The following is a 26,876-nucleotide window of genomic DNA, read 5'->3' on the forward strand; positions in this document are numbered from 1 at the left end:
GAGGAAAGTACTTTCTAGGCAGAGGTAACAGCATGTACAAAGACCCTGAGACCAGAAGGAGGTTAGTAAGTTTAGGAATAGAAAGAAGGCTAGAGTTTACTAAATGAGAGGGAACACGGGAGGTGATGAGGCCAGGAAGAGAGGTTGGGGCTGACTGGGCCCCTCCCTGCTTATCTGATCTAATCCGCTTTTCCAGGAGGCCTCCTAAGTGCTGCAGCCCTCATTTACGTCTTGGGCCAACTTGGGCAGCCTGTGGGTGGTGATGCTTTTTAAAAATCTCCATTTTTCCATTTTCTGAGAGCTTCCCGACACATAGCCCATGCTTCCTTGCTTTTGCTTTTACTTTTGCCTCTGGGTCCGGACCTCCGGGGGCTCCAGAAATCCCTGCCAACAGGATCTCAAATTTTCAGTCTGCTGCCAGGCTCTTAATCAGGAAACAGGGCCCCATTTTTTCCTGGGACTTCTGAGCCAGCATCCCAGGCCTCAGGTGCCTCCCTCCACCAAAGTAGGTTCAGGAAAAGCAGGGTGCACAGAGGATGTGACTGGTATGGGCTTCCCCCAGCTCAGCATATATATATGGGTACGTGGGTGTTACTGGCAGTGCCTGCAGCTGCGCTGGCTGGGAGGGAGCAGCCCAGCACCCACGCAAGGCCCACACAGATGACATCACCAAAGCTAGCCCGGCTTGGGCCTATTTCTGTCAACACTCATGCTTCAGCATGCTCCGGTTACACCAGTACCTGTTCCTGGAGTTTGGGGGGGAGTCCCAGCTGAGTTGCCCCTTTGGCCTTGTGGGCCTGACCCCACGAGTGTTTATTTAGTAAACACTTAGAACAGCACTTGGCATGTAGTATAACTGCTTTACCCCCATTGGCTCATTTACTCTTCATTACAGCACTGATATAAGTTCTCTCATTATCCCCATTTCACAGAAAAAAAATTGAGGCATGGAGAGATTAAGAGGCATACTCGTGGACACATAGCTAAGAGGTGGCAGAGATGGGATTCAAACCCATCCAGAGTCCGTGCTATGTTGCCTTCCATGTATGTATGAACATTTTATTGTTTTCTTACTCCTTCCTTAATACCCATACCTGATGTGTTTTCTATTTTCAATTATTTGGTTAAATACTGTTACAGGCTGGGTTCTTTGGGAAGCAGGCTTTGTGACAGAGGTTAGTGTGCAGAACATTTTTTAGGGAGTGCCCTTGGGATCAACACTGTGGAAGGGAGGGAAGGAAACAGGAGGGGACGCAGGGAGAAGTTAAGCTGTGATTCAGGCCTGGTGACAGCCTCCACCAGCCCCCCCAGGGAGCTCTGTTGCAGCACCTCAGTCAGCCATTGAATGTGGGCTGTCTTGGGAAGAGCACAGCCTTGGCCAGGCAGCTGTCTGCAGCCACGGTGGTCTTAGGGAACTGACAGGTTTCCCGGAAACAAGTGCTTCCTTGAAGGGGAATCTGAGTGGCACATCACTGTACCCATCACAAACGTCCTCTTTCTTAGTCTTTTAAGTACTCCAAACATTTCTTAAAAGGCAAAAATATCGTACTATAGAAATGGGATATGCTGTTATCCGAAGGAGGAATGTAATTTGGTTAATATGGGTTAACATGGCGGCTGTGATTGAGAATCGAATGTTGGCTGAGCTTCCTGGTAGCCAAAGCAAAAACTCGTTCTATTCTGATAATTGATTCCTTGGGGGAGAAAAATTTTCCTGGGTTTAAATTATAAAAAAAGTTTCTCAAGTGGACACTTATTTGATTGAAATAGTGGAAAATGTTCTCAGCAGATTAACAGCAAATGCTGACACAGTTTTCATTGTTCCTTGTAATGACCTCGAGTAAATATAGAAGGTATAAAAATAAATCTTAGTGAAGCCCCTTCCACAGTTGAAGGTAGGCAGATTTATAGACTTGCAGCATCAAATCTGATCCACGCATGAAACTTTATCCCTTCTCTTTAAACTTTTTAAAATTTTTACTCAGTAGTTTCTTATGTTAGGTGTCTGACTAGCCCTTCTCAAGCATTTGAGTCAGCCAGCCTGCCCCTAAGCCTACAGCTGGTACTTAATAAGCATTCATCTTAGTGCACTTTGAACTCCATCCCATAACCTGCGGTCTTGTCTTTTGAGCTCTCGTCCCCAGTATCCATCCATTGGTTCCACCTTAGTCATTGGGCCTCACACTTTTTCTGTCTTATTCTCCTGCTCACCTGGGAGGTACTCTCAGCTGCTCCAGAGCCTCGTGTTTTCTGTCCCTCAGGGGGAAACCAGGCCGGGACTCTGCTCTCTCTGCAGACCCTGCTTCCCCTTTGCTGATGGGCTTCTCTAATGGGACCCAGATGTTGAGGCAGGAGAGCTGGACTCCAGATGTCCCTTCTTCAGGGAGTTGGCAGGGATACTGTAACAGCTTTGCTGCAGGCAGAGAAGGGGAGTGCCCTTGCTAGCCGCTGGCACAGGCCAAGCCGGACCTGCTGTTTTTCCACCTTTTCTTCCCTTCTTCCAACAAACACTCCTGATGCCTCCTCTATAGCATTGAGACAGCAGAATGAATCAGACCGAGTTCCCACTCCAGTAGTGGAGAGAGAAATGCCGACAGACGTTTGTCAACAGAAGACAATTCAGTGTGATAAGGGCCCCTGGAGCACTGGGAAGGGACAGCTGACCTTACTAGACCTGTTGGTGGCTGTGGGGACAGAGCAAAGTGAGGGGTATGCCTGAAGATATGGCAGCTCCAAATATAAGACAGTCACCTGTTTTCACAGTAAGGTCACTCCAGGTGTTTTGTGGCTATTTTTGCAACTAAAATATTGATAAATATTTTTAGGGATGCATGACTCAGATGTCCACATATAAGTTTATTTAGTTACATAGTTATTTATCTTTTAAATTTATTTTATTTATTTCATTTTTGGCTGTGTTGGGTCTTCATTGCTGCATGCGGGCTTTCTCTAGTTATAGCGAGTGGGGTCTACTCTTCGTTGTGGTGCGTGGGCTTCTCATTGCGGTGGCTTCTCTTGTGGAGCACGGGCTTCGGTAGTTGTGGCTCGTGGACTCTAGAGCACAGGCTCAGTAGTTGTGGTGCATGGGCTTAGCTGCTTCGCGGCATGTGGGATCCTCCTGGACCAGGGTTCGAACCTGTGTCGCCTGCATTGGCAGGCAGATTCTTGACCACTGCGCCACCAGGGAAGTCCCTCTTTATATAAATCATTGACTTCTATATAGTTGTTGCTATTAAGGCCACTTTTTGAGTCATCTAGTATAATTTCTGAAAGCACATCATCTCAGTCGAGAAAGAGCACTTTTGAAAAATCAGCTTTATTAAGGAATAACTTACATAAACTAAAATGCACCCATTTTAAGTGTAAAGTTTGGTGAGCTTTGACAAATGTATACCCTCATGTGACCTCCACCCAGTTAAGTCATAGAACATTTCCATCACCCCAAAAAGTGTTTGGGTGTCCTTTTACAGTCAATCTCCCCTGCCCCCAGCCAGCAATCACTGTCTACTTTCTGTCACTACAGATTAGTTATGTGAGTTCTAAAATTTCATGTGAATGGAATTATAGAGTATGTACCCTTGGGTCTATGTTCAGCATAATGTTTTTGAGATTCATCTGTGTTGTTGCAGAGAAAATACTTTTTGAATCAGTATGTGATACTATCACTAGAAATTTTAAACTAAGCATAATTACCTTTTTGTATAACATTAAAACAGGTTTCTTTTCATTTCTCCCATAGATATATATTAATGATCTACATAATCACCACTTAAACTGTATTGCTTTAAAAATGTTACAGAAAATTTCAAATGTATATAAATGGAGACAGGATAGCATAGTGAAATGCATCCAGGATAGCATCAGCCAGCTTTAATTATGAACTGGTGGCCACTCTTGTTTTGTGCCAGACCCTACCCACTAACCCCTTCCATATAATTTTGACACAAATCTTAGCTCTATGATGTTATCTATAAATATTTCAGTGTTTTTCTAAAAGACTCTTTTAAATACATACATACATAACTGCAGTACCATTTTCAAACCTGAAAAAATCAACACCATTTTGCTATTTAAAGTGATCTTGAAGAGGCCTGTTTACATGTAATACTTGGGATTGTGAGAAATAATTACCAAGTCTGTGGTAAATTTCTTTGCCTCCTTGTTTACTGGTTTTGTCAAGGGACTACTTATAATCATCCAAAACTAGCTTGACTGAGGTCATTTCAGGATAATGTGTTTTCTCCAAAAAGTGCTTTTTGGATCGAAACAGTTGAGAGAATAATGCAATATATGAGGGATTTTGTAAGGACTGAAATATAAGTAAACTTTTTTCTCAGAAGAAAAAAAATAGTTTTTAAAAAGTTTTCTGTGGAGGAAATAACTATATTTGGTGTTATGTGGTATTTAGGAGGTGATATCAGAGTTGATGATTTACTGGTTGTGGAAGTGAGAGAAAGATGTGAAGGATGACGGCTGCCCTAGGTTCCAGTTGGGGGACAGAGTGGATGGTGGTGCCTTTCCCTGAGATGTGAAACCAAGCACAGTGGGCTTGGAGTGGTAGGTACTGAGCTCGGTTCTAGAGACTTGAGATTGAACACGGACATCCCCACTGAGATGTAGTTGGCAGTGCAGTATGTGTCTAGAGCTCAGGAAGGGGGTCTAGGCTGGAGGTACAGATGTGGAAGTCATCATGTTCAAGTGTGAATGAAATCAGCTAGGCTGAGAAGAGAACCACAGCAGTTACGGACCTGATAGAGGAAACAGAAGCAACAGCTTGAGAGGGAGGGGTAAAATCAGGAGAGGGTGGCACCATGGAAACCCAAGAGAAGTGCTTTAAGGGAGTGGTCACACCTTGTATGATTCCATTTATGTGCGATGTCCAGAAAAGACAGATCTCTAGAGAAAGTAGATTAGTGGAGGCTGGAGGCGGGAATGGGGATTACCTGTACGTGGGTGTGAGGGATTTTACTGGGGGGAGGAGTTCTAAAACTGGTTTATGGTGATGGCTATACCACTCACTCAAGTTACTAGAAATCATTGTACAGTTGGAATGGGTGGATTTATGATATGTAAGGTATCAACAGTAATTTTTAAAAAGTGGTTAAGTGTCCAGTGCCACAGTGAGTTGAAATTAGTTGCAGAAGCAGAGCCCATTTAGTGGTTTGGTCGCTCATTCGTGGGTGATTGTGGTCCGAGTGGAGGGGGAACTGGAGGCAAGATGGGGCAGAAGCTAGTTGCAGTGGGTGGGCGAGTAACGGGGTGGTAGAGATGACTCATTCCAGGTGCTTGTGAAACAGAGAGAGGGGGAGGGGGTGGTGGCTGGAAAGGGTTGGGAGTTGTGGTTTCTTTTTTCGTTTTTTTTTTTTTTTTTTTTTTTTTTTTTTTTTTATGTGGGAGAGGCCTGAGGTAGGCTTGACAGGGAGAATGGAGGGGACGGGCTGACCAGACGTGGTGGGTGAGGGCGGAGCCAAGCAAGCACCCGGATGTCTGGCTGGGGTACCGTGTGGAAGCGGTCTCCCTTTGCCCACAGCTGGACTCCAGCATCATGGAGGAGCCTGACAGGAGGGAGTGGGTCAGACCCTGCACTTCTGGCCTCTGCTCCAGGACGAGGCTGGAAGTGGGAGGAGGGAACCTACCTGACAGACGAATAGGAAGGGGTGGGTCTCCTGACTCCGTGTTCAAGCATACTTCGGGGCCCTTCATACCTGGCCCTCACCTACCCGTCTAGACTCTTCCCTCATCGCAGTGGCCAGGTCAGCTTCCCATTCTCTGGCTTGCTCTCCCAGCCTTGTTGCCACCACCCAGGATGTCCTTCACAACTGTTCTTGACTAGTATCTAGTTGCCCTGCACCTGCCCTCAGCAGAAGGAAGGTCCTTGCCGGGAAAGGTGGGCACAAGTTTCTGCTCATCAGTAAAATCTGCCTGTAAGGCCACCTGTCCCTGGTTTCTAGTTGTGGTCCAAGGTTTGTCCTCTGGTTGTGGCAGGTCCTGCTGAAGTGTTTTGATAAGGCACTGGATGAGCTTGTTACTATTCCTTACATTCAGTGGTCTAGCTACCCCAGAACCATAGAATTCAAAAATGCCTGGCTGCAATCTCTTGCTCCAAAGCAATGGTGGCTACATAACCTCCTTTATTCCCTGGGGTGAATGCTGCCTCCCTCACTGGCCAGTGACATACAGGCTGCCAAGGACCCCTCAGGATTCTCTGCAGTGGGCCTAGCCCCAGGAAGTTGAGAGACCATCAGGGAGGTGGCTCTCCTCCCAGAGTACACCTGTGCCTGCCGGCAAGCTGGAAGGCTTAGGGCTAGCTAAGTGACCAATTCTGACCACTTTGGCCTTCCTGCCCCACTGCTCCGTTTGACCAGGAGACCCCACCTTTCAACCTCATTAGCTGTAACCTAGGATGGATGGAAAAACAATTATTGTAGGGACCCTGGCCAGCTCAGGTACTAGAGCACGGAGAAGTGGTCACAGACCACTCCCTCTCTCAGTCAACAAAAGGAGAAGTCTGCATTCCATCTGGGAGAGAGCTGGGATCCAGTGTTCTGATTGGCTTAGTACCCTTCATTCCTGCCATCCTGACAGTAACCTTGGCCACATAAGCAAACCCAAAGAAGCTCCTACTGCTTCTTGTCAGCACACATGGAAATTATTCCAAAATCTGCCTCCTGAATACACTTGCTCCATCTTGCTCAATAAACCTACCCTAGCCTCCAAATATAGTTCTTGCACCCCACCTGTTCTTGTAGATTTTCTGTACTCGCCCTCACTTCCTGGGCCTGCCTTTTTCTAAGGATGTGGATTCTGGCTCCCTCCCCTTTGACCCCACACCCATGGCAGCAGGACAGATGCAGCGCCTTCCAGGCCTGGCCCAGCCCCAGCTCCTGGGGAGGAAGGCACCACCGGAGCAGGTAGACCACGTCCCATTCCACATCCCAGCCCCAGAGCTCCACTCTGGCCTGGGGCCCTGGGTAACAAAGAGGCAGACACCAAGTTTCCGTTAAGTTGTAGGAATTTATTTTAAATAACCTACAGTTGATTAAAAGGGAATTCATGATAAAAATAGAAGATACTTGAGGAAAGATGTGGGAAATGGACTCTGCACACACGCTAAACTAACAATGCCTCTAAAACTAATGATTATAGCAAAAAATGTCTTCACATTAAAATTCTGCTTTTTATGTTTTTTTTCCCCATTTTTTACACAATTACAAAAGAAAAAATAAAAGCCCTAAAATCTTGATTATTTTTCCTTTTTTGGACCAAATACTCATTTTCCTCTAAATTTTTGACCTGTGGAACTTTTTATACAATAAAATCTTTCAAGTGAAAGACTGGGGTTTAAAATGAAAAAGATGGGTATCTGAAAGGGCACAGAGAATGTTCAGAACAAAGGATGATGGGAAAATGGTTTCAGTCACTGATTATTTCATTATCCTTAGACTCGCTCACCCCCTCTCATCCCTCCCCAGCCCCAATCTACACGATCTTTAAGATCAAGAAAAAGGTTTAAATATTTTAAAATAATTAAAAAGAAATAAAAATTCACATTTAAAGAGGAACACTCAAGTCAGGAAATATTTTCCCATCATGCTTTTCTGTGAACAGGTGTCTGAACCAAAACACTGCCCATGTCACAACTGCTTCAAGTTTAATGAAAACTGATTCCCATGACAATAGATAGTGACAACTCTAACAGGTGCGCTGGGTTTTTGTTCTACTTAATTTTAAATTCCTGAAATGGGGGAGAGGGGAGTTTAGGAACTCATTTCTATTAAAATATAGAAGTTATTGCAAAACCCTAACTGTAAAAACGCACCAATATAATCGGACTTCATATACAGTAGCTAAGAGAATCCAAATGTTTCAGTGAAACAGTGAATTTGCCTGGCAGAACTCTGACAAATTCCCATCCACTTGACCCCTTGAAAATAAAAACAAAATTCAAAACAAATCATACAGCTAGAATTTTGATATCTGAAATATTTTTAAATAAGTTGTCCATAGGACAACTGGCTCAGCTCTCCCTTATAATATTTCCAGGTTTATCTTTTCTCAAAGATGTTGCTCTGTTAAGACTTGCTGCCTCTTCCCCTCAGGTGCGAGGGCACTCGAGGCTCACAGTTTATCCATCTGCCCCAAACCATACTGCTCCTTCTCACAGAACCCTGCCCCTCAAGACCGGCTAGAACTCGTAGTCCTCGTCAGCCATGTCGATGGCCCAGGCAAACTTCTCCCGCTGGGTTTTGTTGTAAATTTTCTCAATTGGGACCCCCCACTTCTTGCACCTGCAGACAAGGGAGAAAGAAAGGGGAATTTAGTGTGTCTCAGGGAACAACGGGCCAGACCCAAGGCTGAGGCTTAGATATGCCACCACCTCCTTCACATCCATCTGGTGAGAATGAGAGTTAATAAGGTACCAGACATGTTTCCTAGAGCTTCATGTGCTCAACTCATTTAATCTTGACAAAGACTTCTAAAGTAGATGCTATTATAGATGTACAAATGAAAAACTAAGGCAGAGAAGTTAGGTAATTTGCTTTCATTCTCATGCAGCTAGTTGGCAATGGAGCTGAAAAGTGAACCCAAGCCATATGGCTCCAGAGTCCATGCTCTTAACCACTGCAGTCTACTGCCCCTCAAGCTAACCAAACCTCCAGCACCAAACAGGGCAAAAAGAGTAGAAAGGGTACAAGAGCTCGCTGGAACCCCTGGCCCAGAGGAGCAGGGCCACAGGAGATGACTGCTCCTCCTAGGCCCAGAAGCTAATAACTCAAGTTAACTAATAAGCATATTCCAAAAAAGCCATTTATTTTGGATGTTGGGGCCAGGGCGGGGGTGTGGTCCAGGGAAACAAGCAAACAGTAGCGCAAACTCATTGCTTAGGTTTCTCAGATCTGTATTCTCTCTTTTTTTTTTTTCCTCCTTGTCCATACCTTACTTCCTTCACTTGTAAAAAAAAAAAAAAAAAAAAAAAGAAAAAAAATTTTATTGAAAAGTTAAAGTATAGGTAGATGGGTGGGCTCTTTTGTTATTTTTCCTTCAATAAGGACTAAGAGTCTCCATTCTGTCCTCAAGTTCCATTAGGGATAGGGACCATACCTGCATTAACAGACATAAACACACTCCAAGATGGTATAACAGTGCTGACCATTTAGGACTGTCCATGATGTCCCAATGCATTTGTAGTGGGCACAGAAGAAGACAGAGGTTTCCCAGAGGACTCTTAAGTGTGCAGCGTAGGAACTGCATGTGAAAGCGGACAGTGCTCTTGGAACCCCCATCACGCTTCTCAAGCCAGCAGGTGGAGTTCAAGAAGGGTGTGGTGCTTACCAAGCCACGGTGATCCTTGGGTCCAGATAATTGAGTTTGGAGGTTCCCAAAGCAATTTGTTTATTCTCCTCTCGGTCTGTGGCTTGTACTTCAAGCTTCATCAACTGCTCCTCCAGTCTCTGCACAGCCTTCTTCTTTGACTCTACCACCCTGGAAGAAAGGAAGTCATCAAGATCCAGGCCTGGCCTCTGGAAAAGAGCACTGCAACCCCATGGTGCCATCCAGGGGCAGTAAAAGCAGAAAAGCCCCAGGTACAGAGATTTCTAAAAGACATCACTCAGAAACCCTAGAAAAGCTAGGGCCTCTGGCTGATGCTCTGCCCGTTTTTTCTCTCACAACCAACCCCCAGCTTTGTATCACACCAGGCACGTACTTCTTGGTTTTTGCATCCTTAAGGACCTTGGCATCAGCCTTAGCACTTTTCAGGTCTCTCCGGGCATCTGCTAGCTGTTCCTTCTTGGCATCAATCTGGGTGGGGAAGAACAATAAGATTTAGGAATAAAGTAAGCCCAGAGAATACAAAGAAGGGCTCCTCAAGAGAAGATGAAACTTAGAAGTTGTCTACACCAGGCAGGCTGTCTTGGTGGTTTGCTAGGTCAAAACAACTAGGGGTGGCTTCATGAAGACACAGTAGATATGCAGCGGGTGCTGAATTCAAATGCTACTTGGCTATTTACGTTCTTTAGTCACCCTTGAAGAAATGAGGGTTTTATAGGCAGTGACCCAGGGCCCCCGTTAATCCAGAAGCTCAGGGAAAAGAACCCACTGGGACTGGGAATGTGGGTGCTAATCTTTCAGTCAGAGAACACTTTGGTTTTAGATACTGGGAGAGGAGGGCTACAGGTGAGAGCTGTGTATCAAATGGCTCTTGTGCCAGGCTGTCGCTTCCATTCCAAGAATACTACTGCAGTAGATACTCTTTATGAAGCTGAGATAGGGTCCTTGCATCTACTGAGCGCAGCTCATTCCTCAGATTCTACCAGCATTCTGGGAAGGAGCTGCCAACTTCTCAAGAAAGAAGGATGCACTGAAGAGAATATCTGAGGCACTAGAAAATGGCAATTAAAAGGTACCCAGGAAGCCAAACAGCTCAGCTTAGTCTGTTCCAAGCCAATACATGGCATGGCCTGGCTTTAGCATTCTGTTTTTAAAAGGAGAGAAAACTGAGATGGGAAGGAAATTAAAACGGTCATCACCCAAAGCAGATTTGAAAACTTTTTAGCTGTGGAGCTCTTTTTCCAAATGAAGTCTCATGGGGACCCAGTCTTTAAAGGAAGAGACAAAGGCCATGATACCAAGTTCTTCACACTTAAGCAACACTGTGGCGTTAGAGCCCCAAAGCAGTGAGCTCACACTGCTGGGAGCAGGAGAACCCCTGACCTGTTACTACCTTGCTAACCTGTAAAGTCAAGGGAACCTCTGCCGAGTAAATACATGCCTGACTCATACACACTGAGCTGTTGCTCTCAGCCTGGAATTGTCTATTAGATTTACACGCACAGCCTAAGACTGGAAACAGAGGTCACCATTGTGAGAGAATCATTAAATGTGTTTTACTATGAATGGCTTACTTCCAACATCTATGTTGTCCAAAGTCAAGCTGAAGGAACTGACACAAAAGCATCACAGACACCACTAGCCAGATTCTTAGGCCAGAAATGCAACAAACCACAATCTTTTAACCATTTCTGTAAATGCTAAATTGGCAGGCTATGTCGAATTCTCTCAAAGCATTAAAGACTCCATTGATTCACTTGGCAAACAGGGGCATGTGTTTGCTTTGTGGGCACACAGGAGATGGTTCCTGTGCTTAGAGGGCTCATCTGGCAGACAGCCTGGGTGCCCAAACAGTGGTTCCAGAGTGAGACCAACAAAAGGCCTCCTCATGCTCCAGGGAAGGGTCTCCTGAATTAGGTAAATACCACCTGAATAGTCATGCTTTTATTTCTGGCTTGAAATGATAGCATAAGGAGAGTAAATGGCACCAGATGACTGCCATTAACAGAGCCGCTAGGATGGGCGGTCTGTACAGGTTCTTTGCCTGCCAGTCACATGATCCAAGGATTTGAGATGTCTATGGACACACATTTATTTACCGTGGATGTGTGCATCCCTTCAGGAAAGCCAGATGGCATCTGTAGCATGAACTGCAGGTTGTGTGTGTCTTTTGACTCATATGTATTACACCTGGGTATCTATCTGGAAGAAATTTCAACAGAAGGAAAACACCCTGGGCCTGAAAACATGCATGCAGCCTCACTCTACAGCAGTAGTTTTTAAACTCCAGTTGTCCAAGTACAGTCTTCTGTGAACGCAGATGGAAAAGAATCAATCTGTAGTTTAATTAACCTCTAGTTGAAACTCATCATTTCTTCTTCAGTTATGAGTGTGGGCAATTAAACACAGTAATATCAGTAGTATCTATGACTTTATCACCCATAGCTAGTTCATATATTTTCATATTGCTGCAGAAATCGAAGTATCATTTATATTCATGACCACCTTGACATTTACAGTAATTATCAGACCCACTAAGATCTAACTTAATAAATTAATAAGGAAGGACATCTATTACTATATCAGACTTTTTGGTAAACATTTCAAGATAATTGGTTTACTTTGTAACCCATGTGTCTGCTTTGTAGTGAAATATCTACAAATTCTCATTGTGGATTAATACATTAGAATGGATTAGTTATGTAGCCATTGGTAACACAGAAATGCACATCATCAAATGTTAAGTGCCTTGCCGCTTAAAAGCTCAGTACCAGGCAGAGCTGGAGGAAGGAGAGAGGCACATGGAAGAGGAACAGCATCTAGTTGTTTGCACATCACCCTCTCCCTCTAGGGCAGCAGCTCTGGCACACAGCCTGTATTCAACAGATGTTTGATGATGAGCTTATAAAAATATGATTCATGTGGAATGTGTAGAAATAAAAATAGTTGTGCTAGGATTAGGGGGAAATTAATTATTGTTTCATCATCTTCAATTTAAAACAATCTAATTTGGAAATAGTTGTATTTCTGGGCTGTGGAAAGGAATTGTGAAGACTATATCCATTATCCTCATGTATAAGGACAATAATTAGCAGTATTTCAAAGAGGGTACATCAAATTTACCTTCTCAACACAGAATAAAGACTTGCTGAACAATGAGTACCTGATATTCACTATCGTGATCAGCAATAGCTACTACCAAATTTCCATTTATTTAGCATGAACCTTTCTGATATCCCAACCCAGAAGGGTGGAGTATCAATGCCCATAGCAGACATGCTGCTCTTCATTTTGCTACCCCACCATCCACATCCAGAATACCTTAGATTGCAAGTTCATCATGGACTTCTCAAAAGTTTTTGGTGGTGCCCTCTGATGGTTACAAAGAATTGCAACGGCTCGGTTGGCACGGTTATAAGATAGTATCTTTGCAGGGACGTTCTCATCAGCTGTAAAGAAAGAAACATGGTAATAAGAGTCCATCTGTATAAGAAGAGAGAACACACAATGTCCCTTCCCCAGCGCTTTATCCTCTCCTCACGTAAAGGTTTTACTGGTCCTCATCTCACTCAGATGATCAATTCAGGTTCCCCCAAGGCACAAGGTCAAAATCTGAGAGTCAAGAGAATCATCTGCTTGCCTCAGTGCCCACCTCCCCCATCTAACCACCCAAAATAGCCTGAAGGAAATATGGGAATTGGGACAGAAAGAGCCTGTAGAGGAGGGTAAAATGAAGGGACCAGAAATTTTACATTTTAAAACCACAAGGCACTGTATCTTTCAGAAAGAAAAATACAAAGTGTCATCTAAGAAATGTTTTTACTTGTGTCATATAACATTCTTTACCTCACCCTAAAATACTGACCCTCAACACACCCACATCTTTGGCTTTTTGAATACCATTTTCTAATACCATTTGACATATTTCTAGAGGACAGTGGAAATTTAGCAGTGACTAGGCTCCAGAGGAAAAAAAGCTTGTGGATCTTGGTGATACTTTCTGCAGCTAGTTTTTAGGAGGACACTACCTACTTTTTTTTTTTTTTTTCCCTTTTCTTTTATATTTATTTATTTATTTATTTGGCTGTGTTGGGTCTCAGTTGTGGCATGCAGGATCTTTTGTGGCAGCACTTGGGCTTAGTAGTTGCAGCATGCAGGCTCTCTAGTTGTGGCGTGTGGGCTCTAGAGCACGTGGGCTTAGTTGCCCTGCAGTTTGTGGGATCTTAGTTCCCCGACCAGGGATCGAACCCACATCCCCTGCATTGGAAGGTGGATTCTTAACCACTGGACCACCAGCGGAGTCCCGAATACTACCTACTCTTAAGAGGGAAAAAAAGAAACCTCAGGGAAAGGATTTGCTCCTATGCTGTTTTAGTAACCATGACAACCTTACTCTCTCCAATTTAACAAAACATCATAGCACTTTATCTTCAGTCTATGAGCTTTTAAATAACATAGATATAAAACACAAAATGCAGGCAGTTTCAGAGCAGACAGAAAGCCCCTGTCAGCATTTCATAAAACTATTCTAGAAGCTAGAGTAGGAATAGGGGAAACAGCACTGATCTGTTTACACATCTAAGCCTTAGCCCTCTATTAGAGGTATGGAGGGAAAAAATTTCCAGTGACAATGTTAAGGAGGAAAAGTAGAACAGATCTAGGACTTAGCTGAGTAAGGATAGTGGCCATGGGCCCTATCTGGTCAGGCAGTACTTACGAGCTGTGAGTTCCTTTAGCTGCTGCTGTAGCGTGATGGAGGCGTTGTATGTACGGAACACCTTCGCTGTCAAGCCCTCCATGAGATCCTGAAGATGTTTATTTAGAATACCGGTCTGGAGGAGACAAAGCAACGAAGAGCATGTTGGGATTTAGGTAAAAGCCATACACACCACCCTGGCCCTTCTGGCAAGCTCCAGGACATTTATGCCAGTGCAGTTACACCTTGCCAAGTTTACTGTCCTGCCAGTGGGAAGTTAGGAAACGGGAGAAGAATTCCAGAATACAGAGTTGCATGTACCTCCCAAAGAAGCACACTTCATTCTTAAGCAGGCCAATAAAGCAACTGTATCCTTCCCTATTAAGAGCTTCCCCAATAAGATTTCAGGGACAGGTCTTGGGTCTCTAGCACAGGTGGCTGAGCATCCAGCCAAGAGAAGGCTCTGCAGGAGCCAGAGGATAACAGGCAGGGTTCGTCCACCCCATCCCAGGGCTTCGGCCATGGATTTGCTGTGTGCCTGAGGAAGGGAGGGTATACAGGATGCCCCAGGACAGGCCGAGGGGAGAGCCCCAGTCACTCCCAGGCAAACCTCTCCTTTAGGAGCTTGGGAGGCTCTGGCTGGACCCCTCTTCAACCCAGTGCAGTTTGCCCACTCACATTGAGTCTATCAAAAAGATCATCCTCAGGCTGTTTGTTCTCCATAAATAGTTGTAAGTTCTTAAAAACCTAAAAGAAATAAGCAGAGCCTAATTATTAGTATTTTTGAAACCTCTACTTTGGAAATAACTGCAACTTAAAACTTGCAGACAAACAAACCAACCCCACAGAGCACAAAGAAACACCCATATCCTTTACCCAGATTCACCTACCATTAATATTTTACCTCATTTCCTATTTGTGCAGTGTACACATAACACTTATTTCCTTTCCACATTTATGTGTGTATATACACAATTATTTGTTCGGAACCATTTCTGGGTACTTACATAATTATGGCCCTTTACCCTTGAATACTTCAGTGTATTTCCTAAGAATAGAGATATTCCCTTATATACACACAGTACTTCTCAGCTTTATATATTTATACTGACACATTTTTATCCAATCTATTGTCCATATTCCAATTTTGTCAGTTGACCCAATGATGTCCTTTACCTCCCCAGTATGGAATCCAACCTAAACTCAGATATTACATTTAACTGTCAGATCTCTTTAGCTTTGTTTAATCTGGAATATTTCCACAGCCAGCAAAACCTAATTACTGATGAAACATCAGACTGCTGAAGGGCTGGACTACTGGGGCACTACACTCTGTAAGGTCTCCAGTTCAAGCCCAGTACTTCTGGGAGACCACGGTGCTGCAGCACCCTCTTCAGCTATGGGCTCAGAGATCCGGGGACTCAAGGGCTACCTTTCTGCTGAATGAGGAGTTGGGGCAAAGTGGAGCAATGCTATGAAAATGACAAATTTGCAACATGACCAGGGAATACTGAAGTGTGGTTAGATCATTAAAACAGTGTGATGGGATAAACCCAATGCACAGTTCGTTGTGAGGGCCAACTCTCTATAGCATTCTTTGTTGAATGCTGCCACAGGAGACGGCCCCTCACTCCCAGTAAAGTAGCATGGGGTGAGGGGTGAGGGGCAGGGACTAAAAGGAGGTACACAGGACACCAAACGATACCTCTCCACTCTCTTTCAAGCCATTTCTTCTAGTGTTCAGCAAAGCACAGGGCACAGAAAAAGCACTCCACAAATGCTTGTTGAATGAATGAATGAAAAACAGGCCAGGGAGCTCAGGCCACATTAACTTACTCGTTTCTCAACGGGGACTTTGTTATAGTATCTGATTGAGTCCTTTCCCAGGAAGTCAAACTCTACCACGTATTCCTGACCATCCAACTCTGGGTGCAGATTGATGTGCTCCACACGAAGTGAGCAGCAACCCACAGTGTCCGCTGTTTCTCCTTCCTCCTTCTCATTGCCTGCTCGCAGAGCAAGCTGCCCAGGGATGAGAGAAGGAAAAAAAAAAAAGATAAGCATGAATGATGAAACGTCAACATCATAGGCTCTGTAGGAAACCAAAATCAGAAGCCTCCCAATTCTCTTTGGGGACAGAGCATCAGTTTGCAAGGCCTGGGAATTCCGGATCTGCATTGTTGCTTCTTCCTTTATAAAATGAAGTATGTACCATCAAGGGATATTAAACTTTCCCAGAAATCTAAGCTTCTGTTTACTCTTGTTCTTTCAAATGGGGATAGAGGAAAGAACATATTTAAAACTCTCGGCAATCAGACTCAAAAAGCTAGTCTCGTAATTTTGCTTAATTTTTAAGACAATTAAGAACTTGTGTTAAAATAAATACACTCAGTGCAAAACCGGGGGGAAACACGAAATCTTTTTCTTCCAAAAGAGTGCTGAGAAACTGATCTTCAAAGCACTGACTTCTAAACTGTAGTTGTGATACATTGGCAGATTATTTAACCAATTTTAAGGATTATAACCATCCTTTTTAAAAACAAGAAAGAGTAAAAAACAGAATTCACTGCTCATAGAAAGGCTAAGCATTATTTTTTGCAACATTTGTTTCAGTTACACACAAACATATTTATGTGTTTGGGTTGCGATATAAAATAAAATTTTGGGGGGTGGTGCATTGTCAGAAAGAGTTTGAAAATGTCAGTATTTCTGGCACATCCAGATTCATGAAGACCCCTCCTATTAGGCAGACTGTATCTAGACAGCATCAGACACTGAACACCTCTCTCTCCGCTTCTACCTTCCTTACTGGACCAGAGATCAGGTGAGCAGGACCACAGGTGTCGTCTGGGCTATCACTGCCTCTCCAGCAGTACTTATAGCACAGGGCCTGGCGGAGTAAATGCTTCCAACGTCTTCGTTAAGATGAACATGGTAGATGACGTGGCGGGAAGATGCTCTCACCTTGTCGATGAAGTACAGAGCTACAGCTCTCTGCCGGACTTTCATCTCTTTTGACTTCCAGTCTTCCCGGTACTGGTTCCGTATCTTGTCTACACACTTCTTCAGCCGCCGAGCAGTCTCATATTTCTGCCAGTCTTTCTCACCCTGCAAAAGACCCAGCGCCAAAGGTGGATTGCTTAGGGACGGTGGAGTAAAGACAGACACTGAATATCCAAGTTCAGAGCTCTGAACCAAAGAGAAGGAACTTGAGCTTCAGTTAAGCAAGGCGTATACCTGATGAGAACTCACGCTGTCCCATTTCCCTGACAAGCAGAACTGGCTCTTTTCTGATTGCTAAGAAAGCCTCTGGCTTTCATTTTGTGAAATGTTTATGTTCTTAAGAAAAGCGCACATGACATGTCCCCAAAATTAATTTCTGTCAACACAAAGGGTATAAACATCCCTATTCCCACATCAGCATCACAGCTTTGCTGCTGAATCTGTGACCCAACAACAGTTTTCTGCTAGGACTGAATTTCATTAAATTCAAGACAATCATTCACAATTTGATGGAACTGTCAAGGAAGCAGAACCAAAGATAACAACATGTAATTACTAAGGAACACAATGACTTCCAGAAACAGCTATAATTATTCACCATTTTCTAACTTCTACATTTAAAAGTATTCTTTTTTTTTTTTTTTTTTTTGTGGTACGCGGGCCTCTCACTGCTGTGGCCTCTCCCGTTGCGGAGCACAGGCTCCGGACGCGCAGGCTCAGCGGCCATGGCTCACAGGCCCAGCCACTCCACAGCATGTGGGATCTTCCCGGACCGGGGCATGAACCCGTGTCCCCTGCATCAGCAGGCGGACTCTCAACCACTGCAACACCAGGGAAGCCCTAAAAGTATTCTTAATGAGATTGAGGGAAACTGTTACTGGGAAGACATTTTTTTAACGTTAGAGCTTTTAGTGGCAGGTTTAAAAATTGATTCTAAAGCCAATGAAAGGTTTTAAAAAGGGTGTGAAAAGACAATCTAATCAACAGTGATGGAAAAAGATTTCTGTTACCTTGTTGAATGGAAAAAGATTCACAAGCAAGGACTGATGATAATGTCAAGTGAGAAAGGTAGGAAAATAAAGAAAATCCAAGAAATCCAAAAGGGCTAGGGAATATGACAAGGCCTGAAACAGACTACATGACATGAACACAGGGACAGAATTTGAGAACTCAAGAATCTCAGCTCTTAGTTCCCCCAGCCCACAACCAAAGAGAGTTACAGTGATTTCTACCTATGACAGAGACATGTGGTCTTTGAGGCATAAGAACTGCGGTCAAGGTACCTGGCCTTCTGAGCACGTAGGTGTGTGGGGCACATGGCGCAAGAAATGTCTTCTGGGGCTTCCCTGGTGGCACAGTGGTTAAGAACCTGCCTGTCAGTGCAGGGGATATGGGTTCGAGCCCTGGTCCGGGAAGATCCCACATGCCACGGGAGCAACTAAGCCCGTGCGCCACAACTACTGAGCCTGTGAGCCACAACTACTGAGCCTGTGCGCCTAGAGCCCGTGCTCCGGAACAAGAGAAGCCACCGCAATGAGAAGCCCCTGCACCGCAACAAGAGTAGCCCCCACTCGCCGCAACTAGAGAAAGCCCACGCACAGCAAAGAAGACCCAAGGAAGAGAGAGAGAGGGAAAGAAAGGGAGAAAGGAAAGGAAAGAAGAAAGAAAGAAATGTCTTCTACTTCTAGTTCCTAACATTCAGAAATGAAAGCTATGCTAATGAGTCATCAGCACTCTCCCACAACTGTGTGTGGACTAGTTGTATATGCTTGTTTGGCTACAAAACAAGAGGCTCAGTAACTACCTGTTGTTGTGGGTGGGTGGTTTAGTAGTTGAGTGATACAGGAGAAATATCCAAGTTCTATATACTGTCAATGGGAAGCTGAAAACTTCTCTCTGGTTTTTCTAAGTACATTCTGACATTTAAGAGGGCAAATAGGACTTCCCTGGTGGTGCAGTGGTTAAGAATCCACCTGCCAATGCAGGGGACATGGGTTTGATCTCTGGTCTGGGAAGATCCCACATGCTGTGGAGCAACTACGTCCATGCGCCACAACTGCTGAGTCCATGCGCCATAACTACTGAAGCCCGCATGCCCTAGAGCCCATGATCCACAAGAAGAGAAACCACTGAAATGAGAAGCCCATGCACTGCAACAAAGAGTAGCCCCCGCTCGCTGTTGCTCATGGGCAGCAACAAAGACCCAACTCAGCCAAAAAAAAAAAAAAAAAAAAAAAAAAGCAATGACACATCTTAAAAAAGGGAAAAAAAGAGGGCAAATAAGAAAAAGGTGTGGTAGAAACTTTCCTCGTGTAATAAATCTCCCTGACAATCATTCTTATATACACACACATGAAAGACGGGACACGAAAGGCTCATCTTCAACAGTACAGTCTCCAGCTCAGAAGTGGGCTCTCTCCCATCATTCTGATACACACAGGCCTACCAAAACCTGAGTCTGAGTCTTCGAAGTCCAGTAGGGTTACATTTGCTCATTCCTTAGTCATACCACTGAAACAAAGTTTAGAAAACCTAACAAGTAAGTCATTCACGGGATAACCACAAGACCAACTTTTCTTCACAGGTTGGCTAGGCTTCTGGCACAAGGATCCAGGATTCTCTCAAATAAGGACACGAGATGGGGGTGGTGGAGGAGCCACCTTGTCTAGGTCTAACAGGAGAGGGCTGGCCTCTAGGAAGTATGCATATCCCTGTGCCCTTCAGTTTCCCTAAACAGAATCCAGAGAGCAAACAGCAATCTGAACCCCACACATACATAATTTAAACAAAAGATAATAAACTGGCCCTATGTGTTTATACTATGTTTAAAAACAAAATCCAACCAGCTTTCCATACATGCCTGTTCTTAAATATGTTTGTCTTATTATTGATTTGTAGAGTTCTTTATAGATTCAAATCCTTTTCAGATAAAAGTAGTATATTTCCTTCCAATACTTCCTGTTCAACCTTTCACTCTGAGTAAATCTTCTAAAAAGATTTTACGTTATGCAGATTTAAGTATACAGTTAGATCAGTTTTGACCATCCATAACCCATGTAACTAACCTACACCCCATCAAGTTAGAGAATATTTCTGTCATTCCAGAAAGTTCCCTTATGACCCTTCCCAGTTGATCACCAACCAAGCAACCACTGACCTTTTAATCTGATTTCTATTATCATAGATTAGGTTTGACTAATCTAGAATATTATTTAAGTGGAATCATAAAGTTTAGATTCTCATGTCTGGCTGCTTAACGTGTTGTGAAGATTCATCCATGTTGTTGTATTTATCAGCAGTTCACTCCTTTTACCTTGCTGGTATATTCCATGACTATCTCTAATGTGTTTGACTATACTACACTGTGTTTATTCTGATGATGGACCCGTGGGATGTTTCCAGTTTTGGACTTGCATAAATATAGCATTATGAACATTGTTGTATAGGTCTTTTTGTGGACATATGTTTTCATTTTATTTGCAGCAAAATTACCTAGAACTGGAATTAGTATCTTATTTTGGTTTAAATCTGCATTCCACTGATAACTGGTGATGCTGCGTACTCTTTCATGTGTTTTTTTACTGGCCAATCCTCTACCTTCTAAAGCATCTGTCTTTTGCTCTTTTTTATGGGGATGTTTTGTCTTTTTATTATTGAGGGATAGGAATTCTTTGTATATCTGAGATACAAGTCTTTTGTCAGATATACATGTTGCAAATGTTTTCTCCCAGTCTGTTACTTGTATATTTATTATCTTAGCAGTGTCCTCTGTTGAACGTGTTTTTATTTTTAATAAAGTCCACTGTATCAACTGCTTATTGTTAGGGTTTATTTTGTGTCCTAAGAAATCTACTCTAAGGTAATGAAGATGTTCTACCATGATTATCATCTAGAAGCTTTAATGTTCTAGCTCTTACACTTAAAAATTTAGAACTGTATACTAAGAAGTCAGGTTCAGAATGTAATTTAAAAAAAAATAAGCACGTCTTATTTCCTCCTTCTAAAACTCACCAAAATCAGAGCTTCCCCAAACTATAAAGTTTTAAAGACATTTTCCTTCAATCCAGCCCTGTAATCCCCAGATGGTTACATTTAAAAGATTGTAGACACATACATCTTTGAAAGCCCTAGGTCCTAAAGAGAGAAATAACATAAATGGGTATTTGGCACTGAGAATATCTTAGTATGATTGAATGCAATGTGATAGCAACAGTGATACTGAAGGTTGCTGTACTTCATTTAAAAGAAAAATGATAAGTTTTGTTCATAAAGCTAAGACTGGTTTGAAGAGTCTTACTTTTACTAAGGCCTACTTCCCCAGGTTACAAGACCAGATAATGCTTGGCAGGGGTTGGACTTCGCAGTTGAGAACTTACTATAAGCAGTCCTTTTGCAACCTCTCGATCCATGGTTTATCTGGGATCAGAGAGTTTTGTTGAAAACACAGGTTCTAGAAAGCGGACCGTCATTTCCCTGCTATTTCAGATTCTGCGGGCACCAGGTACAGAGTGGAAGAGGAAGGGAATGGAAACACTTGCAAGAAGATGCCTGTATAATGGGAATCCTGGGTGGAAAAGCGGAACAAACCAAGATGAGTATATACAGATGTGAATGAGCTCAGGACAATCTTTTCAGTAGCTGGAGCATGTGTTACTGTGGCTCTCAAAAGTCCTGATCCTTTCAATGACCTAGCAGACCAGAAGTAGTGTAACGCTGGCTATGACCACAAGCAGACCAATCCAAGTTTCTAGAAAGGGGGTAAGGACAGGGTACATCAAAGGGACACATTTCAGCTGTGCTCTTTTTTTTTTTTGCGGTACGTGGGGCCTCTCACCGCTGCGGCCTCTTCCGTCGCGGAGCGCAGGTACCGGACGCGCAGGCCCAGCAGCCATGGCCCACAGGCCCAGCCGCCCCGCGACACGCGGGATCCTCCCTGACCGGGTCACAAACCCGCGCCCCCCGCGTTGGCAGGCGGACTCCCAACCACTGCGCCACCAGGGAAGCCCAGCTGTGCTCTTTTTTACCCTTGACTAACCAAATTTTTTAAATTGTCAAAAATCTGTAAGTCACATCATGCTTGAGTTAAATTTTTTGAAGGAGCAGAGATGGAGTAGAAAGGTGTAACAGTATTACATGCGAGAAGTGAATGAGCAAAATATAGATACAAGAGCAAGCAAAGAATCTCAGGAGAAATCGCAGGAGGCTGAGCAGAAAGGTGTACAGCAGAGCCCCATGATGGTAGCAGCCTCCCATAAACTGGACCTAAAGTCCCCCATGAAGTAAAAGCACCAGTTACCACCTTTCACCCTCTGTGACAAAAACTTACTCTTCACAGACCTTTGGGTCAGATCAGGTCAATGAATTCATGCTTTAATCATCACTGTACTCCAAACATGTAGCAATGAAAGTGCTCCATGCAAGAAGGGGCAACCTGAAGCCAGGGGGTGTGTTAGCATGGGCTGAGCTGGGTTAGAAGACTCGCTCCAAGACAGAAGGAATGAGCAGAGAAGTGGAGAGCAAAGAGGAAGAAGAGGGAATGATACACAGACAAAAACTATTTCCCATTCAAAAGGGTTTACAAACAAATTCCAAAATATATGAGGAAAATGGGCTAGAAGAACTGCCAACAAAATAATTAGTACATGAATTCACTTCAGGTAACATTTTAAAGAACAAAGACTTTCAAGAGAAAAAAAAATAACATCTACTAAAGAGGACAAAAGAATGATAAAATAAGCACATGTCTTAAATGAAATGAAATGAGGTAAATATGAAATAAAAATGATTAGAAATCCTGAAAACAAAAATAATAATTGAAACAAACTTTAGGTGGGATAAACTTTAGATTGGACATAATCAAAAAGAGAATTAGTGAACACAAGTAAGTCTCTAGAACTCCCCCGAAATGCAGACCAGACCTAAAGAGACAAATAAATGAGAGGAATGGCCTAGAAGCTATGGAAGAAATAATGGCTGAGAGTTTTCTAGAATAAAAATGCTTTTGTCCTCAAATGGAAAGTCTAGTCTGAGTATCTTTAAAAATATATGTATACTTAGATACACCACAGATCGCCAATAATAAAGATGCATTCTTTACTGGAGAAAAAGACAGATCATAAGAACGAAAATAAAGAAACTTTCAGATAAACAAAAGAAAAATTTGCCACCTATGGAAACCCACTAAATAAACGGTAAAGGATGTATTTTATTTCAATAAGTAAACCCAGAGAGAAGGTACTCACTACAGAAATTAATCAAGTATTTGACTGTGACAATAGCTGACTAGTGAGAAGTTAAGGTTTCATGGATGATTGTTTTTTAAAAATATAAAATAGTGTCACTATATAGAAACTCCAAAAAGACACAGACACTTTTATAATAAGAGTTCAGCAATGTTGCCAGATAGAAGATCAATATTAAAAAAATCAGCAGCATTACCACTCCATTAATAACAAACAAAAATGTAACAACGAAAAATACTTACTCAATAGCACAAAAAACTATAAGGTCTCTAAGAAAAGTTTAAAAAAATGTGTAATGCCTCTGGAGAAAATTATGAAACAATATTGAAGGATATATTCAAAGACGTGAATTAATGGAGAGGTATAACATGTTCATGGATTGGAAGATTCAATAAAATAATCTCAATATTTTCTCCCTATTAATCTATAATTTCAATGCAATCTTATAAGAAAAGTCTCAATAGTCTTCATTAGAACTTGACAAATTTATCTCAGAATTAATGTGGAACAGCAGAGAGCCGAGACAATTTTGAAGACTGAGATGAAGGAAACTTGTCTGACTCAATAGTAAGACTTTATAAAGCTACAGTAGTTCAGACAGTATGCTACTGGTGAAGAAACAGACAAATGAAACAGGACAGAGAGCCCAGAAACAATATGTCATATGTGTAAAAATGTGATATATGACAGAGAGGTAACACAACTAAATTGTTCTGGAACAAGTGGTTATGCATTTGGGAAAAATACATTAGATCTCAACCACACACTATACACAAAAATACATTCTAGTGGATCAAAGATCCAAATATAAAAAGCAAAATCTTAGAAACATGGAAAAAAGAGAAACTTGTGCTCAGTGTTGGGAGGATGGTGGTGATGTAAACTGGTTCAAGTACTTTAGAGAACAATTTGGAAATATCTAATAAAGAATTTTTAAGGGACATTTTCGTCTGTATACACAAGGAAAATGTGTTTATGCCAGCACTATTTATATTAGCTAATGACTGTAAACCCGAAGTGTCTATTGACAAGAGAACAGATAATTTTTTATATAATAGAATACCATATAGCAAATAAAATGGATAAATTAGAAATGTATATCAAGATAATAAAATCTCAACACCAAATCTGGGTGAAATAAGTTGCAGAATGATCTCAATAACGTATCTAATTTAAAATCAAACCTTGTAAAACAATACTACATATTGTTCATGCACACATAATATACTGTAAAAATACAAAAATACACACAAGAATGAAAACATTAAATTCAATATAGTATTCTCTAGGGAAAGAGATGAATGGTACCTAGTGGGCTTCAGCTATGGTTATCAGAATACTTTTTATGAAATGAAGCAATTGAAGAAACAGGACATGGCATTAAGGTTTGACACAGCCAGATGGTAGGTATATGAGTGTTCATTATATCTATTCTTGTATGTTTGAAATATTTCATTGAAAATAAAATTCCTGTTACTTGTATCTTTCTATTTTTATCTAAAATGAGAAGGCTTCTCCTGCTGGCAGTGCAGTTAAAAAACCATTTAACATGCTGTCAAAACCTCGACCTCTGAAGATCTGTTCTGCTGAGTGGGACATAACCGAGGAGGACTGACAGAAAGCGTAAGAAATCACATTTATTTTCCCCTCAACAGTACCACTTGCCAAAGCTTTAACCATTTTTCATGACTCAGAATCCCAACCCAGTTGCTAGAGTGAGCCACTCTGTCCTGAGTATAAGGTTCTAGGCAGGGCCTACATCTAGGTGGCTTTCTAGGTTTACTACCATAACCATCACTCAGAAACCTGCACAAATCCTTACAGTGCACAGGAGTTATCTGGATATTGTCTGAATAAAAATTGGCTGGCTCTCTGCCCTTGAGGAGCTCCACCAGCGTGTCTAACAAGTCTCTCAACCCTCACACACTCTCCTACTATCAACTCTAATCCTGCCTGTAAGAGCACACATGTATTTGGCATCTGTTCCCCTCTCTCGACCCCCACTGCCACCATCTTGTCTAGGTCATTGTCATTGCTTGCCTGGAGTACTGCAACCGCCTTCTACTGGTCTCCCTACTTCCTGTCTGTGTCCAATCCAGTCTCCACAGAGCAGCTGTCAGAATGATCAAATTATATCACAGGTTTCTAAAACACAAATCTGGCATTATTCCCCTCTTTAAAACCCAGTGGCTTCCTACTGGATATGGATAATAGACAAAATTTTAGGGACTTCCCTGGCGGTCCACTGGTTAAGACTTTGCCTTTCAATGCAGGGGGTTGCAGGTTCTATCCCTGGTCGGGGAGCTAAGATCCTACATGCCTCGTGGCCAAAAAACCAAAACATAAAACAGAAGCAAGGGTTTTCCTGGTGGTGCAGTGGTTAAGAATCTGCCTGCCAATGCAGGGGACGGGTTCAATCCCTGGTCCGGGAAGATCCCACATGCCGTGGAGCAGCTAAGCCCATGTGCCACAACTACTGAGCTTGTGCTCTAGAGCCTGTGCACCACAACTACTGAAGCCCGCGCACCTAGGGCCTGTGCTCCTCAACAAGAGAAGCCACCGCAATGAGAAGCCTGCGTGCCTCAACAGTGAGTAGCCCCTGCTCCCCACAACTAGAGAAAGCCAGCATGAAGCAACGAAGACCCAACGCAGCCAAAAATAAATAAATAAATAATCAAACAAACAGAAACAAAAAACAGAAGCAATACTGTAACAAAATTCAATAAGGACTTTAAAAATGGTCCACATAAAAGAAAAAAACTTAAAGTTTTTTTTAAGGAAGAGTCTGAAGATCTGGTCTGCATCCCTCTCTCCAGTCTCCTCTCCATCATGCCTCTTTCTTGCTCATTATACTCCAATTACAGCGGTCGCCTTTCAGTCCTCAGGAACACGCAGCTCCTTCTTACCTCAGGGATTTCAAAAGGCTATTTTCTTTGTCTGGAATGCCCATTCCCCTATCCTTTTCATGGATAAATCCTATTCATTCTGTAGGTCTCATCTTAAATGTTACTTTCTCAGAAAGGCCTTTCCTAAACCCCAGAAACCTGATCAGGTGCCCTGGCATACTCTCAAATAGGTACCCTGTATCCTTTGCAGCATTTACAACAGTTTGTATTTATTGATTTGATTATGCGTAATGCCTGTAAATCTTGCTCAAGTCGGGTTATGCTCAAGACACTCCTCTGTTCCAAGCTAGTGGTTCTCCATCAAATGCAGAACATGGTCTAGTCGCTTTAGCATGCATTTAAGGCTGGCAACAATTTGGCCTCTCAGAGATTAAATTTATCTGTAAAATGATGGCATTAGTACATGTCTGGTGTGGTTATTAACAGAATCAAATGTCAACTTGCGTGAAAATACTTTAACAGTAATCCAGAATCTTTTATTTTGATAATTTTTTTTAATGTGGTAGAACACACATAATATAAAATTTACCATTAGTGAAATTTACCACATTCACAATGTTGTGCAACCATCACTTGACAATTCTTTCTGTTACTCCTTTTCATACCCCTCCTCTCTGTCCATAATGACACATTTCTCTCTGTTTGAAATGGCTCTCTTTTAAGACCTAACTGTAACAAAATTTCCTTCATAAAGTTGTT

General features: G+C 42.7%; 1 protein-coding gene across 1 annotated transcript in view; it reads right to left on the reverse strand.

Annotated features, from left to right (window-relative positions):
• Positions 1-6,994: 6,994 nt before the first annotated feature.
• The window catches only part of TOP1 (DNA topoisomerase I), an 88,520-nt gene continuing 68,638 nt past the window's right edge, over positions 6,995-26,876 (reverse strand). The window contains exons 14-21 of the mRNA XM_059038598.2: positions 16,991-17,134; positions 15,863-16,048; positions 14,705-14,773; positions 14,048-14,162; positions 12,652-12,779; positions 9,707-9,801; positions 9,334-9,483; positions 6,995-8,288 (exon numbers count right to left, since the gene is read on the reverse strand). Coding sequence (XP_058894581.1) covers positions 8,186-8,288; positions 9,334-9,483; positions 9,707-9,801; positions 12,652-12,779; positions 14,048-14,162; positions 14,705-14,773; positions 15,863-16,048; positions 16,991-17,134 — 990 coding nt within the window. The 3' untranslated portion in view covers positions 6,995-8,185. The remainder of the gene's footprint in view (positions 8,289-9,333; positions 9,484-9,706; positions 9,802-12,651; positions 12,780-14,047; positions 14,163-14,704; positions 14,774-15,862; positions 16,049-16,990; positions 17,135-26,876) is intronic.

This window comes from Kogia breviceps, chromosome 14 (assembly GCF_026419965.1).
Source record: "Kogia breviceps isolate mKogBre1 chromosome 14, mKogBre1 haplotype 1, whole genome shotgun sequence".
In the NCBI taxonomy this organism is placed as follows: Eukaryota; Metazoa; Chordata; class Mammalia; order Artiodactyla; family Physeteridae; genus Kogia; species Kogia breviceps.